This window comes from Cardiocondyla obscurior, linkage group LG11 (genome assembly GCF_019399895.1).
Source record: "Cardiocondyla obscurior isolate alpha-2009 linkage group LG11, Cobs3.1, whole genome shotgun sequence".
Lineage (NCBI taxonomy): Eukaryota > Metazoa > Arthropoda > Insecta > Hymenoptera > Formicidae > Cardiocondyla > Cardiocondyla obscurior.
In genome coordinates, this window is record NC_091874.1 from 4,256,016 (window position 1) to 4,272,246 (window position 16,231).

Here is a 16,231-nt window from a genome sequence, read left to right on the forward strand (position 1 = left end):
TGAGATTTTATTTAAAATAATTTAAATAATTATCCGCGATCGTAGACTTCATTTCTTCGAACGCGTCAGCTTAGCAGTCGGATCAAGAGCGGTTTGAATATCTATAAACGCGCGAGACCGAGAGAACGTTGGGTTCGTGCAAAAAATTTTTCGCAAAAAAATTGTCGACGGAATTTCCGCGATGCGCTATCCCTATTTTTATTCCGACGAGGCATCGGGGCGCTTTCCGCCGCATTTGGCAGCGGCCCGCGATCTGTGACATTTCTATACCAAATACATCGCAGAGAACGCCGCCGCCTCTCGCGCTGTCATATTAAATATTATTTATGTTGCCCCGCGCACAAAAGAGACCGGTCGACTCGTTTGGATCCCAGCTTCGCGCGCGTGTGCAGGGAGCTATGCGTTCGATACACCGTGCCGCATATAAAGTACCGAGGGCCCACTGTAGGGCCCAATCGAAAAACAATATCGATCCATTGTTCCGGCCGGCCAATAAATATCGCAAATATCGCGGTGAATTATCGGCTCAAATCTTCCTAGCCGTATGCTGAACGCGGTTCTCGTACCTATTCCGACTAGGCTCACCTACGAACGGCACTTGAGCGTGCGATACATGCGTGGAACGAGGTGCTGGCTCCAACAAAGCAGCGCGTATTGCATTGTATAATACCGTAAAAATCACGACAAGTTTCTAGGAGCCGATAGCATCCCGGTTTTCTGTCCCATTGAATTTATAGACTGGAGTGCCTCTCTTTGAAACCGCGGCTCCTCCGCGCTCTTTATGTATTTAAACAAGAACATTCTTCAGCTTCTTTTTATTTTTGCGCGCGTGCATTGTATATTAAACCACTTGTCTCTCCCCGAGCAGCCGTTAATTGGCTCGCGAGAACGCGAATTAATAACGAGAAACGTCGATCTTTATTCCGTACTTGTGCACGCGTATCCAATTTATTTGATACTCAAGCAGGAGTTTCGGATTTAGACAGATACCCGGCCTCTCCGCGCGCGATAAAAGAAACTTTCTCGACCGTGTATAAAAATGCGCGTATTGTGCATTGTCACACAGAGAGGTAACATTATATCACATTTGTCCCCGTGTACCGAACTGAGACGTGTATTTCTACTCACGTTTCAGCGTCCCTTTGTACGTCGCCCCTGTTACGGATCTGACATCACGGCGAAACGATTGAATCTAGAGGTAGGATATGGCCATGTTATTTTTATTAGTCCCGACGTTTTCTCGCGGAGATGAAACCCCCGTGAGTGATCACGGAGCGCATCACTGATCGCACATCGCTGATTAACGCTGCGTTACTTAAAACCGACGATAAACGAAAGTAATATTAAAAACGCTCGAAACGTCGGGGCAATTACGTTCGGGCGTGATGCTGCGCGGATAATTCTATAATAATGCCGCACTTCTGCACTTCTGGACATCGCTACAAAGTAGCGAGGCGGCAATTTGCATAATCTTTAAATAAAATTCGTATTTTAAAGCGCGGCATCAAAGAGAAGTTTACGGCACAAGCTATGCCATCTTTTGGCAGTCCCTGGAAGCTGCGTTTATCTGGCAGTGATCCTCAATTTAAGGATGCTACGTTGTTAGAGATAATCGTAAAGAAATTAATAAGAACCCGTCGCGCCTTTAATTCACGCGTTAAATAGAGACGTCGATTTTTAATTGCCTCGTCGTTCACGCAACGCGATTTCGCAACGGATACCCAGCAGATGCAACGTTTCGAAATGATACGTGGATGGATCATGTACGTAACGATTGAGAACCAACGTCAAAAAGAACGATTTTCGATGAAGAAGAGAAATCCCTGGGCGACCATACGGTCGCAGTCCTTCCGCCTTATCGATATTAGCATAGAAGAGCAGTTTGCAAAATCGTTACACGTCGCGAAAGTGCACGTCTGGGCGCACTAACGGCTATCTCACCGAATAAAGCGATGCTTAAATAACTTATTACGCGAATACGTTTGCCGGCGAAGCGGGACGAACAAAATAACGAAAGAGATGTCAGTGACTTTGAACGAACGGTCGGTCCAGCGGGCAGTTGTCGTCGTTTGCGTTTCCGCGAAACCCGTTGTCATTGTAAATGGAAAAATATCTAAGACCAAAGTTTTAGCGAAAATAGTTTCGCATTGCGGGACGGTATTACAAAACGATACCTGCGAGTCGAGAACGAAGTTTCACTCGCCTTTATTTGATTGATTCTAATGACTAAATCTTGTTGCTCGTAGTTTGTATCTTAAATTTGCATCTTTTTTTTTTCCTGATGTAATTGACGCATGAAAGCGAACGCTGTGATAAACTGCGAAGGGTTAATCGCGCGCGATTACGCGAGGACCGTCGGCGCGACGCACGCACTTTGCGTGAATGCGTGAATTCAAACGCGGCGTAATCTCTCATCGAGTGGGCGAATAGGCTCTGGCGAGGGGGTGCTACAACAAGGCGGCGAGAGGTAAGTGCGCGGGAGGGACGCAGAGCGAAAGAGGATTGCCGATCCATCCATGAGAGATGACGCCAGTCCCTGAATACGGGATAAAACCTCGCTGATGCCCGGCGGAGCGATGCCGCGGCATAGAAGCGAGAGGGTGAGTCGTAAAGGGCGAAAAGGAAGGACGAGAATAACGCGCGGGGAAGAGAGAGAAAAACGGGGGAGACAGGGGGATGCCACTGAATGCCGCGGAAAGTAAAACTCAAGGCAGTGGATCCGAAAGAACGTTGAAGACTCTCCCAAATCCATATAAATTGTCGTATTGTTGGAAGACCGTGTCGCATACCAATTCGAGATGACGCGAGATACGTCTTGAAGAAAAAAAAAAAAAAAAGAAAGAAAAGGAAAACGTCGTCAACGGTCCGTGCGATTGCTAGTCGTTATACCTATCGCTGACGTAATGCACGCGCGATTTCTGGATCGTCGTCAGATTCGCGAAAGGATTGAAAGAGATCTTTGAATACGTCCATCATTATATTTGTCAAGCATGCTTTGATCTTTTCCGCATGTGATAAAAAATATTCTTACAAAAAGTCTCCTTATTCATGATTTCGCCATGTAAAAAATAATTACTGTTTCTTTCCTTTTCATTTTTTTTTATTTTTTTTTACTTAATATATTTATCATATCACGCGAGATTCCGACAGATTTTTCGGAACCACCATTGATACAATTCGTCACTCCCGGGGTGGATCAAGGGGATCGTCGTAAATAACGAAACGTCAGTCGATACATCACGGAGAGATGTTCGGACTGGATTATTATTCTGCCCGCGTCTCCACGTCGCACGATTTGCTTCCGTACGTGCGGCTTCGCGGTGCGGCTTGCAATCGAAGGACTCGATCCCCACGACAAACTTTTACGGTGGCAAGATACAACGATGTTTCTACGCGCTTTTAATCGATGACGATACGAACTCTAATCTGCAGCCCGATCCGAGAAGATTATCGACGCGCGATTTTCTTTTTTACTTTTATTTCTTTCGCCGTATACTGTCAGCTAGGTCTTTGAAATCGACCGAAGTACAACTTAGTATTATAAAAACAGTCGCGTTCGACTTAAAACCTGTACGCGATCTAATTTACGAAGTAAACTTTTATCTTGATATACCTGATAAACGTTGAATATAATTTATTGTAAAATTATAAAATTGCAGAATATTTCTCTACGTTTGTCGCGCGGTATTAAAGATTTAAAATTCCTGTCTGTGGTAAATCGAATTTAATGCTCAACCTATATCGAGAACAGACTTATCCTCGCGCAGTTGGTTCAAAAGAACTCGGTGGAATCATTTATAATGCGACCGAATCTATTTTCGAACGGCGGAGCCCTGTTTTGCATCCTGCATTGCTAAAGCTACTCGGGAATCGGCTGGACATCACTGTCCAGGATATCGTAGGCCGGTATCGCGTGGATTTAGAAGTAGGCCGTGCAAAGACGCTCGTATGACCGCCGTTCGAGTGGGCAGCTCGAGGGATTTCAGTCAAAATACAACTCTTTGGTACCGGCGGTAGCCGATAAATTATTATCTCCCGAAGATTAGCCCCGATGTCGCGACCCTCATAAATATCAGTATATTTTTGCCCGGTAAGCCGATTTCCTTTCTACCGATAGCTTCGAAACGTAGCGGCTGCTGCCGAACCGCGCGAAATCCTTTCTTACCCCCTCCCGCCCACCGTTACTCCCCCGGCGATCGTTCCGTAGAAGGCTCTTTATAGACCGGGAGATTAAAGGCGCTTCTCGTATTCCTTTTTAATTTCGCGCCTCTTCGTACCGGCGTCAGTAATTTTCAGTGGTAAAGCCCGTGTCAGCGAACGCCGAATAAAAGATAATCGCGCGTGAGGAGGCTCGCCTTCTCTCGATTTTCGTAGCTCACATCAGAGAGCTCGCCGATATGAGAAACTATAAGACGTCGCGTGACGCAACAATACCTACTTTTCCTCGCAGCATCAAATATAGAATATAATCGGGGAAAGACAGATATCTTCGAAACGTAATACAGACGAATCCAATGTAAAAACTCGAATTTAGCGTAAGATAGAGTGACGTTCTTTTTGCGAGTCATCTTCTGACAAGCATTCGGAGCAACTTGGCGAATATCTTGGCAATGTTCGAGGACACAAACGGTTCGCCATTTTCTTCTAGAACGCGCGATATACGTTCTTCTAAAACCTCTTCCGCCATATATGAGCCGGGTCTTACTGCCACGATATATTTTGCAAATCTTTCGCTATTTATCACCAGCGGCATTCGCGAAACCCTTGTGCACGTAATGCTTTCCCCTTCGTTCGTCAACCGTTTTCATATTTTCGTGCCGTGCTATTTTCTGAAAGCGACATTGCCAGAGATTTCCATAATTCTGAGAAACTGTCGTTCGCACTGGGCGATCGTGCAAAATCTAAAACGCTATTTTCACATCTCTTTTTTTTAATAACCCACCCAATTTTCGCTGTACCCTATCTTGCGCGTATATCGCTCGCATCGCAAACTACAGATGTAAAGTAAACGCGGCAAACAAATTTCTCAATCTTTACTCATCGATCGTAATCGCTTGAAAATTACTACGTTTAATTAAAATGAAAAAGCACGTGTGGCGATCGAAGTAAAATGTTGATGTAAACTCGACGGCGCGACGCTCTTATCAACGTGACAGCGCTATTTTCTACTTTCGAGTATCCTAAAGAGATCTCTCTCCCGGATTCGAAGCTGCATCGCTTTCCTTTCCATTTCACCCGTGCACAAACACCCACGCCGCGTCCTTTATCACGAGCCCCGCGCTGTACCTCGAAGGATCGCGTGTCGCGGAAGATAGCGGGGCCGTTTGTAAAATGTAAAATTCGTAATACATCGCCGCAAAAGTGGAATAAGCCGAGACATACGGGGTGGTGCCATTGGCGGCGCAGTACCGGCGGCGGCAACAGAAATGGCAGGGTGGACAGAGGGTGGCGCGGTATAGGTGGGTCGAGAGGATGAGGGGGGAAGGCTACGAGATCCGTGTACGGTTATGTGTCTCATTTATCAGCACAGATATTATTATGGCTCTACGCGGCCGGAGCTAGGAATTTTACATACGTACGGACATTTGTACCTTCGCGATATAATATAAGGACGTAATAATGCACACGCATACGAACGAGCCGCCCAACACGAGCAGCTACCTTCATCGCCCGCGCGCCTAGTCAGTCTCTTTTTCTCGTCGATAATCTCTGCGTTGGATATCTCGGTATCGGTAATAACGTAAAAATTAATTTTGCAATAAATAACAAATCCCGTCAATTGGCCAAGGGGGATACGAAAATATATAGCATTGCGTTAAAACAAAAAACTAGTGGAAAAAATAAAAAAATAAAAAATTATTATACAAACGCCTAGGGACCGTCGAGCTCTATCGCGAGAGCAATCGGAAAACTATATCAGCGCGGAACGTGGATTCGCCGCCGCGAGAAAGGTGACGCTTACGAAAATGAGGTCGATCTCTCATTCACGTGGCGTAAGAAGATCGTACACGTAGCACGTACACAGGTACTCGGAAGAAGATCCGGCGACCACCCCCCCGGATTCTCAACCTCTCCCGAGCCGAAAAGGGGTCCCACCACGGTCGTCAAACCTTAATACATTTACAGCTCACGAGAGCGCTCGCCCGCTCCTCCTGTCGTGAGCGGCAGCGTCGGATATCTGCCGGTGGATCTCTCTATAGAGTGTATCACGTTTGCGCATGTGAATATCGCACGTATAAGTGGAAGAAAGATGGCCCGGGTCGTCCGTCCCTAGCGGCTAACCCCCTGATATATCGTTTACGTGTCTCGGCGTGCATACGTCGTTTGGGACACATGCCTCTTCCACCGCCACCGTCTCCTACCTTCTTTTACCTCCTTCGTTCGTCTCTCATTCTTTTTACGCTACCGCCTCTCCTCGCCTCCCGTTTTCTCCGGTGCCGCTAACCCGCCGAACATCTACCCTCTACTCCCTCGAAGACTCCTCGCGAATCCTTACTTTACGAATTCAGAGGACGGTGGGACACGTTAGTTCGGGAATCGCGCTTGATAGCCGCTCATATCCTTCGCGTTTGACCTAGTTCTCGGGTGGAAATTTTGGTTCGTCGTTTTCAAAATTTCGTCGCGGCTAATAATCGATGCCGGTGTTCGGACTTAATTATGCAGAGGACGTACGTAGCGATATTATTAATTTCGAAAATTTATGAATTCTTACTAAAATAGGATTTATCTCTCTGTCTGCTGTGCGAGAAGATTGCAAAATTAGAAGAAAGGAGCAAATAATTTATTAAATGTTTTGATATAATTGTAGTATTGCAACATGTTATGCGTGTTAAAAAATTAATGTACGTGAAAATATTTGTTTAATCTTTCTTTTTTTTTTTTGGTTCATTATTTTATTCTTTGAACTTTTCCCGGCGCTTCCGACATGCTAAATATTTCCCTCTCTCGAATATCGCACGAACCCTAACTTTACCAATTCATGGAGCCGGTTAGTTTTTGAATGACACTTGACATCTTGCTCGGATCACTCTTGTGACACGACCTACTTTCAAAATGAAGACTTCCATATCCGAAATATCATTCGCGAATTTAATTTATAATTATATAACGTGCAAAAACTAGAACTTTCCCAGTCAATGATAATAACGAATTAATCATCGTTTCCACGGTAAACGATGCGACGTTATCTATAAAACTCGTCGATCGAACCCGACCAAAGTGCAACGTTCGCCGATAAGTTCAAAGCTCGATACTCGGAACACATTGCGAGCAGCGGCCATTAACGCGCCTACAATACATGATTTATGCAACGATATTTTACGGCGCCTCGCTTCGTCTCCTCGCCCAATAACATCGCCAGTACGGATGTTCGAGAGGTCGTTGGCGATTCCGTCGACGACCTTCCGATTCTTCGCGTTACCTGTGGACGTCCGCGCGCGTTTGCGGTCTCACGGATACACTCGTACGCTCGCGAGCTTCGCACACAGCGAACGCCGCGCGGTATCAGGCGCATTATCGCGTACGACATTACCCCGGCTTTGACTAATGTCCTCGAACGAATGCCTACGCTTCGCCGATTTATAATGCCGGTCAACGAGATGTGGACAAACACCGGGCACCAATATATTTCAGATTATGGCTAAGCCTCGCACGGAGAGCTTCTCGCGCGGTATCCCTCTCGGTGCACCGACTGGGGACCGGGGTCTCGAACCAGACCAACATCAGAAGTGCATCTGCAACCTCCCCTTGCCTACCTCGTCCCGGCCACACCGAGATCCTTGATGATAATACCGATCGATGGTCCCGGCCACATACACCGAGAATCCAGATATGTCTTCGCTCTTTCTTCGCCACCTTTCGACCTTTCGGCTTCCGTGATCGATTATCGCGTTAACGATTAATTTTTTTTTTTTTTTATCTACGTAATTCCGATATAATTAATTATTCTCCTTTTTGCGCGGCCCATTTGACGGTGTTATAAACGGAAGTGAAACTGTTTCAAAGGGATCTAACTTTCGCCACGAACGACATTGACAACTCGCCGCGAACAATAAAATATATCTGTACGCAATACAAAAATAATACGCCTGAAACGCTGCGACGGTCTCGTTCGTTAAACTATTGCGCGCAATCTCATTAGGTCTTGAGAGATCGCCGTCGAGGAGCGCGAACGAGGGATGGCAAATGGATAGGTCGCGACTAAGCATCGTACCTGCACACCGCTTCGCTCCTCTCTTCTCTCATCTTCCCGCGCGTTCCTCGCACTTTCCGCGGTGCAGTAATGCACTTATATAAATCAGGTTCAGCCGCGGACCACCATAAAGCATTGCTATGTTTCGATGTCCGTAAAGCATTCCTGGGCGGGTTCGCGTTTGATTCACGCGTGTCCGTGTGTGGGGCAAGCCCCTAAAGGTACTCTTGTGGGCTACAGGCCCCGCGGCGCAGACTTATACGTGCATATACAACCGTGCCGCCCGCCACCACTACGAGGCAGGCGTGAGAGAACTTGTCGCCGGCGATAATAGTTTATTTGTCGCCGGACTCGCCGGACGACGGAGATATGTTCCGGTTTCTCGTCCCGTTCCACACCCGTCGAGGATTGTTTATTATGCGAATTGAACGGCCCGAAGGCGATAAAGATCCCATCCGTTCCTCCCCGATGTCGCGCTCGGTCCCTCGCGCTATTTCGCAAACGGCCGGCCCGGCTCCGTGTGCTATCCTGTTTTTGTCTCGACGCCGTCATCAATTTTTAATCGCGGCCAATTAGATCTCGATATCATATTACTGCGGCGCACCGCACGAATTGATGGAATAACGTATTCGAAAAAGGTACCTCGTGGTTTCGAGAAATCGATCTCAGCGGGCAATTTTTTAACAAAGTTTATGCCTATCTATTTTATAGATCTTCGAGATATTTATTAATTCTTTACGACTCTTTTTATTTTATTTAAAAAGTTAATTTAAAAAATTAATTTCTAATATATTAAATAAATATGAAACACAATTAACGGAGAATAAGAAATTTTTATTATTTACCTAAAAATAGCGATTTTTATTAAAAAGATAATTTACGCGAGGCTTAAATAAAGCGCTATCTTCTTAGCGGTAAGAACTCTTTGTTCCTGTTTCGCGCTTCTCCCCGTTTCGATGATACCTGCGCGAAACATTCTCACCTTTGGCTTCGCGAGGCCCACGAAGGTGCGAACGAGACTTAATTCGAGACCCTCGCAGCTCGATGCTCCCGATGACAAACGCCCCAATCTCGCAGACAATTTTTTAATACCATTTCTGGTGACCAATCGCATCGTGGAAAATTATTGCCCGCCCTACAGATCGTTTGTTTCTACGCGGGAATCTACCTGCTGGCGCTTAAGCGTGCCTGCAGCCTCATACTTTAAAATGACATCTCTTTCTCTCTCACTGATTCGGTGTTGGTATGATCGGAGATAATTTTAACTTCGCTTCTCGTTATCTCGTTTACTGCTCATGTCCCGGTATTGACTTCTATTTTAATAACGAGCGCAAAAAGTATAACAGGAATCCCAATGTGAATCAGATTGTTATCTAACCGAATTAATGAAACTCTATTAAGGTATTAACGGCGCCGATAAAAAGTCCAGCCGTTCCTTTTGAAAGATATTTCAATCGCATCAGTTCCGCTATCGTTTCTGATTACACGCTAATAAGGTTCGACTAATTGAACACCGGCGTTTATTGCGTCTGGTTGATTCACGCGGATCGCGAGGGTGCATTCGCGGGAGACGCGCGGGAACGGGCCCGGCAAGGAATACCGAACGATTTTCGTTCTGTAGGTCTCTCGTTACCTCCCGACGAAACATCCGGGAAATGCTATTAGCGTCTAACTTATCGGCCAATTTGTCGTCCGAGCTCCGAGAACGATTAACGTGCCACAAAGTGACGCAGATAGCCGGCAGAAACGAAGAAAAAAAAAAAAAAAAAAGGCGGGCTCGCGCGCGCGGACTATCCTCGGGATGGTAGGAGCCGACAAATCGTTTGTCACAGATCCACCGGTAATAACCCGAAGACCGGCTTTATCGGCGACTAAGTAATAGCTACCAATACGCGAGAGGACCCCGGACGGCCTTATCGGATCCATTAGAGGATACATCGTTGTCGTAGTTTTGAAACATCGCCAAGACGGGTGGGTATCTTCGATCGTTCGTCACGCGTGGATTTTTCGTCGATTCGAGATACGCCGAATCAAGACGAGATCAGAAGCGAGGCGGAAATCGTACGGGATTCGCGCCGAACTCTTCGACGACAGTATTCGGATTAAAGAAATATAATTTTAAAATGAATAATAACGAAACGAGCGGATCGTTTTATTTTAATTAATGTCTGCTAATTGTTATTACCGTCGCCAATCGTTTATTTCGCGTGACAGCACAATACTTGCGTTTTCACGTTTTACGGAATATTATAAGCGTGCGAATAGTCGTCAGCCGTCGTGACGAGTAATATATTGTCTACATCCTCGCGCGATATAAGCGTTTCGCTCGGCCGACGAAATAAGAGGCATCTCCCGCTAAGTGGCGTAGCGGATCTGGTCAGGTTTCGTCGACTGTTACACACATCAGGTAAGAATTCATGAAGCTTCTTGTATCGTATTTGTACTTCGGGGTTATCGCGCCTCATCTCGCGGTACGTGATGGGGAACGTAATAACGATTGTGCGCGAGCGCAGGCTTCGTAACTGGTTTTCTCGGTTTCTGTAATTCTTGAGCGAAGCACTAGCTCACGGTGCTTTACCCGCGCGTTTCTCTCATACATATCTCGTGAGAACTCGGGGATACAATTCGACGAGTCGATAAGAGGTCGCAGACGTTGACAAATCGATGGATTAATTTAACAGTTGCATGTCACTCGATGATATTTATCAAGTGATAAAAAATACACGGAGAGCGAACAGTTTGGGGAAGTAAAGAGCATTGACGCGACGGCCGGGCAGTGCAGTGCTTTGACAAGCTTAATTTCTTTTTGCGGAATCGGTTCCCGCCATTCCCACGGCCACGAGGCCGAGTAACGCGCGCGAGCGGGGGGAAAAAAGCGATCAACGCGGTGTAAATCACTCGTTCGCGTCGCATTAATTGATATTTATTATCAGGCGGCGGTGTAATTGCAATTAATAGAAGACTTTGTCGGCGTCCGCGGCGTTGTGCATTGCGGTTACGCAAAAGTACCAATAAAGAGAGCTTTGCGGTCTTGACGGCCCGGCGCTTATTACTCGCATTTCGTCGCGGCAATATTAGGATTGCGGCCGCGTCAGCGTCAATGGCCACCGGTATCGTTGTTACCGGCGCGCGACAAATATTGAATGAAAAACATTTTTCACAATTTCCACCGTGGCATTTTCGGGAAAACGCGCCTAGACGCGAAACCGCGCGCGTGAGAATTTCACACCGCGGGCATAAATATACGCGCGCCCTGACAAAGAGATACTGAGATTGTCTTCGCCGCCACGTTACATCCGTATCGTGTAAACGCAACGACATTTAAATACCAAGGTTCCTATGTAACTTTATAATGCAGTTTGTTGCGCGGATCGTCTATGGACGATTATCTTAATACCGTATTTTAGGTATTCTACTTGTTCGCGCGCCCATTTCCGATCTCTTTTTCTTTCACGACCGCTCTATCCAATAATCCTTTGTCCCTTTACCTCCCGACCCTTCTCTGCTTCTCTTTCTCTCGCGTTGTCGCGTCTACCCACTCGCGATAAGTCGGCGCCGTGTTGCGACTCAATCGTGCGGTTCTTCCGCATAAATCTTACGGTCGGCATAAATCAATGTGACTCCGGCAGTGTGATACCCAAAGAAATACCCCGATATATACGCGCTGAAGGACCCTTCGATCCGAGGAAGACGCATAGGGCTCCACTTACGCCTTTTTGTGTGTGCGCGCGCGCGTGTTCTTCACCTAGCAAAACCCTAGCAATGCGTCACCAAGCCTGCCCGCGCGTTCTACAAGAAACTTTAAGAGTACAGTCTGGCGAAGTTAAAGGCCACCTTCTTTATAACATGATCACTATCTTTCTTCATTTGAATTGCGCATTAACGTGAAATATACCGTGAGCCTTAAATTCGTGCCAAGATTCATAAATACAGAAAATTATAAAAAGTATCTTGATATAATAATGCAGAATTATATCCCGAGGCCGAAAAAAGGCGAGTAATAAGATAAGGATTAACGCGACTCGGCCGACCGATTTGATACGTCTCTCGAAAAGTCGGGGTTGGTTTCGCACGAGGGTTAAACTAGCGGAAGACAAAGGGCTCTCCGCGGTCTATTGGTCTCTTTATTTCTCCGTTCGTCCGCTCAGTTGCAAGTGAGAGCAGATTCCCAGACACTCGATGTTATTTACGACCGCTGATTTATCGGATGAAAGGAAGCGGCAGCTCAGAGATCACGTCGGACGATCTCTGGCGACAATGTAAGAAAGTATTTTTCCTTTTTGCTTTTTACCCCTCTCGTTTCTGTTCTCGCGCTTTCCGCCAGCAGCGAAAAGCTTCTGTCATTTCGCGAAATGCGACCGATAATTCTTCATTATTTTGATTAGCGACCCTCAATGTTACGCAATAATTAATCACGCATAATTTAAAGCCACGGGACAATTGGGCCTCCGCGTGACACCGCTGATCTTTGTTATAGGTGCAGATATATACACAAGAAAGCCTTTGACGGCGGGACATAAAAATAATTTCGAAACCGCAGTAGCTGATATACGAGCGAGCGAGAGGGCGGGGAAAGGAAAGAAGAGAAAAAGAAGGCCTGTGAATGAAAGAGACGAGAAACGCTCATAAAGTTTCTGCCCGTGGCACAGCCGCCACAATCTTCATAGTCGCGAGTGAGCCACCCACCGCGAAACACCGGCCCTTTTCATTCATGCCTTAAACCTCACTAATGTACTCCGTAACTAAACTTAAGGATTTACGCGAATAGAGACGCGCAAAGCAGCGCTGCTTTCTGTTTTTTAACAAATTTTTAATAGCCCTACTATTTATTAATTCTTTATAATTGCAAGTAAATAATACACAGCTTGATCGTATAATTGCAAAAATGTATGATATAGTTATAAAGGAATAAATGGAATTAATAGAATTGTAACGAATTGAGATACAAATATTCCGATAAATTTAAATGCATCTAAGCGATTATGCGTTGCAGGCGCCTTTTAGTCCGAGCGTGCGCGCACCGCCGAGATTTTACTTGATTCTATAATAGGACGAAAGTACCCTGGTTCGCTTCTGCACGATTATGCAAAGGGACACTCCGGAGCCCCAGCTGCAGTCTAATTCAATTAACCCTCTTCCACAATCGCAAAGCGTGTGATATTAATTTATTTTTTTAGTACTTACACGCAACCGCGCGAAAGTAAAAGGACTCCAAGGTAAAATAATTAGTACGTCACATAAGGAATATTGCGGTGCTAAGTTTGCGTCAGATAAAATATCGCAATTTTTGTATAATTTTATACCGTTTAATATATAATAATAATAATAATAATAAATGACAGATTTATAAAAAAAAGTTAACCGAATATTTGGGATTTATCGTGAAACAACGTTTACGCGTGTTGGGCACACGTTTGAGAACCTTTGACAGTGAAACAAGCCATAAAATCCCGAAAACGGTATTATTACAGTCAACGTGTACCTGCGGTCAATTCCGGAATCGCAAGAGATAGAATCCAGATATATCTGGATAATTTTATTCCACCTTTGTTTTCTATTCTTTTTATAGTTCTTTCAACAATTAGTTTTTGCCAATCAAATATTTATAAAAATAAAAGAAACAATATCAAAGAATATATGTTCAAAATGTATTAAGGCTGGAAAAAAATTTATCAAACTTTCAATGAAAACAAAAAAGTAGTACGTATGTGATGTCATAAAACATCGTGTGAGATTCTACTGTCAGAAGAACCGGAGACGCACTCGCGGAACGGAGAAAACGATAAAAAAAAAAGAAAAAAAAAGCTCGAGAGGAGCGAGAATGCCATTAAGGACCCGGATGATGCGTGGCCAGGCTAAATTGGGCGGTTGCGCCCTTTGCGCGTAAGGGGCTCGTGGAATTTTATTCTCCGTGGAAAGGCAGGGAAGGTGCGCACACTCGACTAGGCTTAGAAACCATAAAAGTAAGTGGTATAGATTTGAAATGGCGAGAGATTGCCTGGGCCGCAGAAAGGAAGCGCGCGAGGGAAGCGTGGCGGGCAGCAAACGGGGGAGGGTTTGTTGCTGGTGGGTCGTTACGAGCGGTGCGTTCAATTAACGGCGACCGGCCGGTCCATGCCGTACCACTGACCACGGGGGTAGTTAATGCTGGAGGCATACTCACTTACCTACGGCAGTTTCTTTTTATGGCCGATCTACCATCGCCGCAGGGGAAGCGAGGACGCTGTTTCTCGCTAATTGGTATCGAACTATTATTCTCCTTCATTAACGGCGCCGGTAACCTGAGCTCAACGATCTACCGCCAGTGTTACTACCTATCGCCCTCGCTGCAGAACGAGCGAGCGAGAAAAGTCTGCTGTGCGCGGCGAGTACTTTATTGTCGCATCGATCGATCAACGCAAATATTCGGATGCACGACGTACGAGTCATATAATACGGTACGGCAACGCAGTTGTTACCACGACGCTAATTGCTTTTATCGAAATAAAGATAGCACGAATTAACGACATTCACGTCTAGTTTATTTTAACCCTAGCTAAAAATACCACAGATTACGGAGGCAATCAAGCGAATTCATCATGTAAAAACCGATATTTTCTTTCGCATGTTTAAAATAAAAAAGGACACATGCGACTTACCAAACGATATGCAGCAGTGGAGATTAACAGCTACTATCTGTAACATACAAAAAAAAAATTATATTATAGAAGCGTTCAAAAAATTAACTGTTAAAAAAAAATAATAAGTTACTCGCGACTCTAATTATTTTTGTATTATAAAATTTTACATTTTTAATTATTATTAAAATAAGAAAATAATCTTAATAAAAAACGGAAAACTGTCAGTTTTATGAAAATAAAAAAATAATCCTTACCCTTGGGTTGCTCCACTGAAGCGAGATGCCTGTCCAAGGCCTCCTCCTCCTCTCAGAATAGGATGCCATCCACTAGTCACTCGCGAAAAACGCGTCCGAATATACTACAATCGCGCGATATTAATCGGCACTCCCGATTGTAAAAATCCCGAAATATTAAAAATTCCTCGCGCGATTACTTCGATACCTCCGAAACGAACGCGACCGATGAACCGACTGCGGTTCGTATACTTTAATGATGTATCGGCGACACCGTTTAAGAAAATCGAAAATACCGTACGACACTCCCGTTTTCAAAGATTTACGAAATGAACTCGGCCGACGAACCTCCGGCAGTTCGTTTTTCATTACCATCGGCGGCGAAAACACTTTAATCATTTATTAGAAATTTTTACTATTTAAATACATTGCTGAAAATAATGCAATATTAAAATATGTACAGCCTATCTAACCTAATGAATATTGTGCTCTGATATTTAAGCGACAAAAATATTAATCACGAATTTCGCGAACCGTTTATAATTAGTATTATTTTAGAAACTTTTTAATTAAATATTATTTTATATTATACGGGGTCTATTTCATTTTATATTGTTTTATATTTTATTATAATACATCATTTTTTTTATGTATAAAAGATTTTGATTCCCACCCGAATCTTAAGAATATAGATAAAAAATAATAAAAGAATAGAAAAGACACATGCGGCTCACCGGTAGCTGCGCAGCAACGGGGTTATAGAGCTCCTGTAACACACAAAAATAAAATTTATATTCTAGAGATGTTTAAAATAACGTTTGTAAAAAAAATTAAAAAAAAATTAAGCAGTCTCAATAAACAGAGGACTCCAAATTTTATTTTAAAATAATACTTACCATAACGTTGCCCCGTTGAAGCAAGACACCTTTCCTAGGCCTGCTCCTCCTCTCAGTCCATTGAGATGTCGAATCGGGTCCTCCTTCCTCTCCTTTGGGCTATCTGTAACAGAACGAAAAAAGTTTTGGTTAAATACGTACTACAGTACACGTAAAAAAAAAGTTTGAGGTGACACAGGGATCGATAACTTTAATCATTAAATGATTACCTTTGCCACTGACCGGCAAGAGCTTTACTCTCCACGTGGTGCTGGTAAGTAGTGCGTAACGAGAATGGCTCGATTTCCGGCG

At 44.7% G+C, this 16,231-nt stretch overlaps 1 protein-coding gene across 7 annotated transcripts in view; it reads right to left on the minus strand.

Moving 5' to 3' along the window:
- The window catches only part of LOC139106372 (uncharacterized), a 159,787-nt gene that overhangs the window by 47,347 nt on the left and 96,209 nt on the right, over positions 1–16,231 (minus strand). For all 7 annotated transcript variants that reach the window (XM_070663088.1, XM_070663091.1, XM_070663086.1 and 4 more), the window contains 2 exons: positions 15,941–16,043; positions 15,779–15,811 (listed from right to left, as the gene is read on the minus strand). In XM_070663088.1, coding sequence (XP_070519189.1) covers positions 15,779–15,811; positions 15,941–16,043 — 136 coding nt within the window. The remainder of the gene's footprint in view (positions 1–15,778; positions 15,812–15,940; positions 16,044–16,231) is intronic.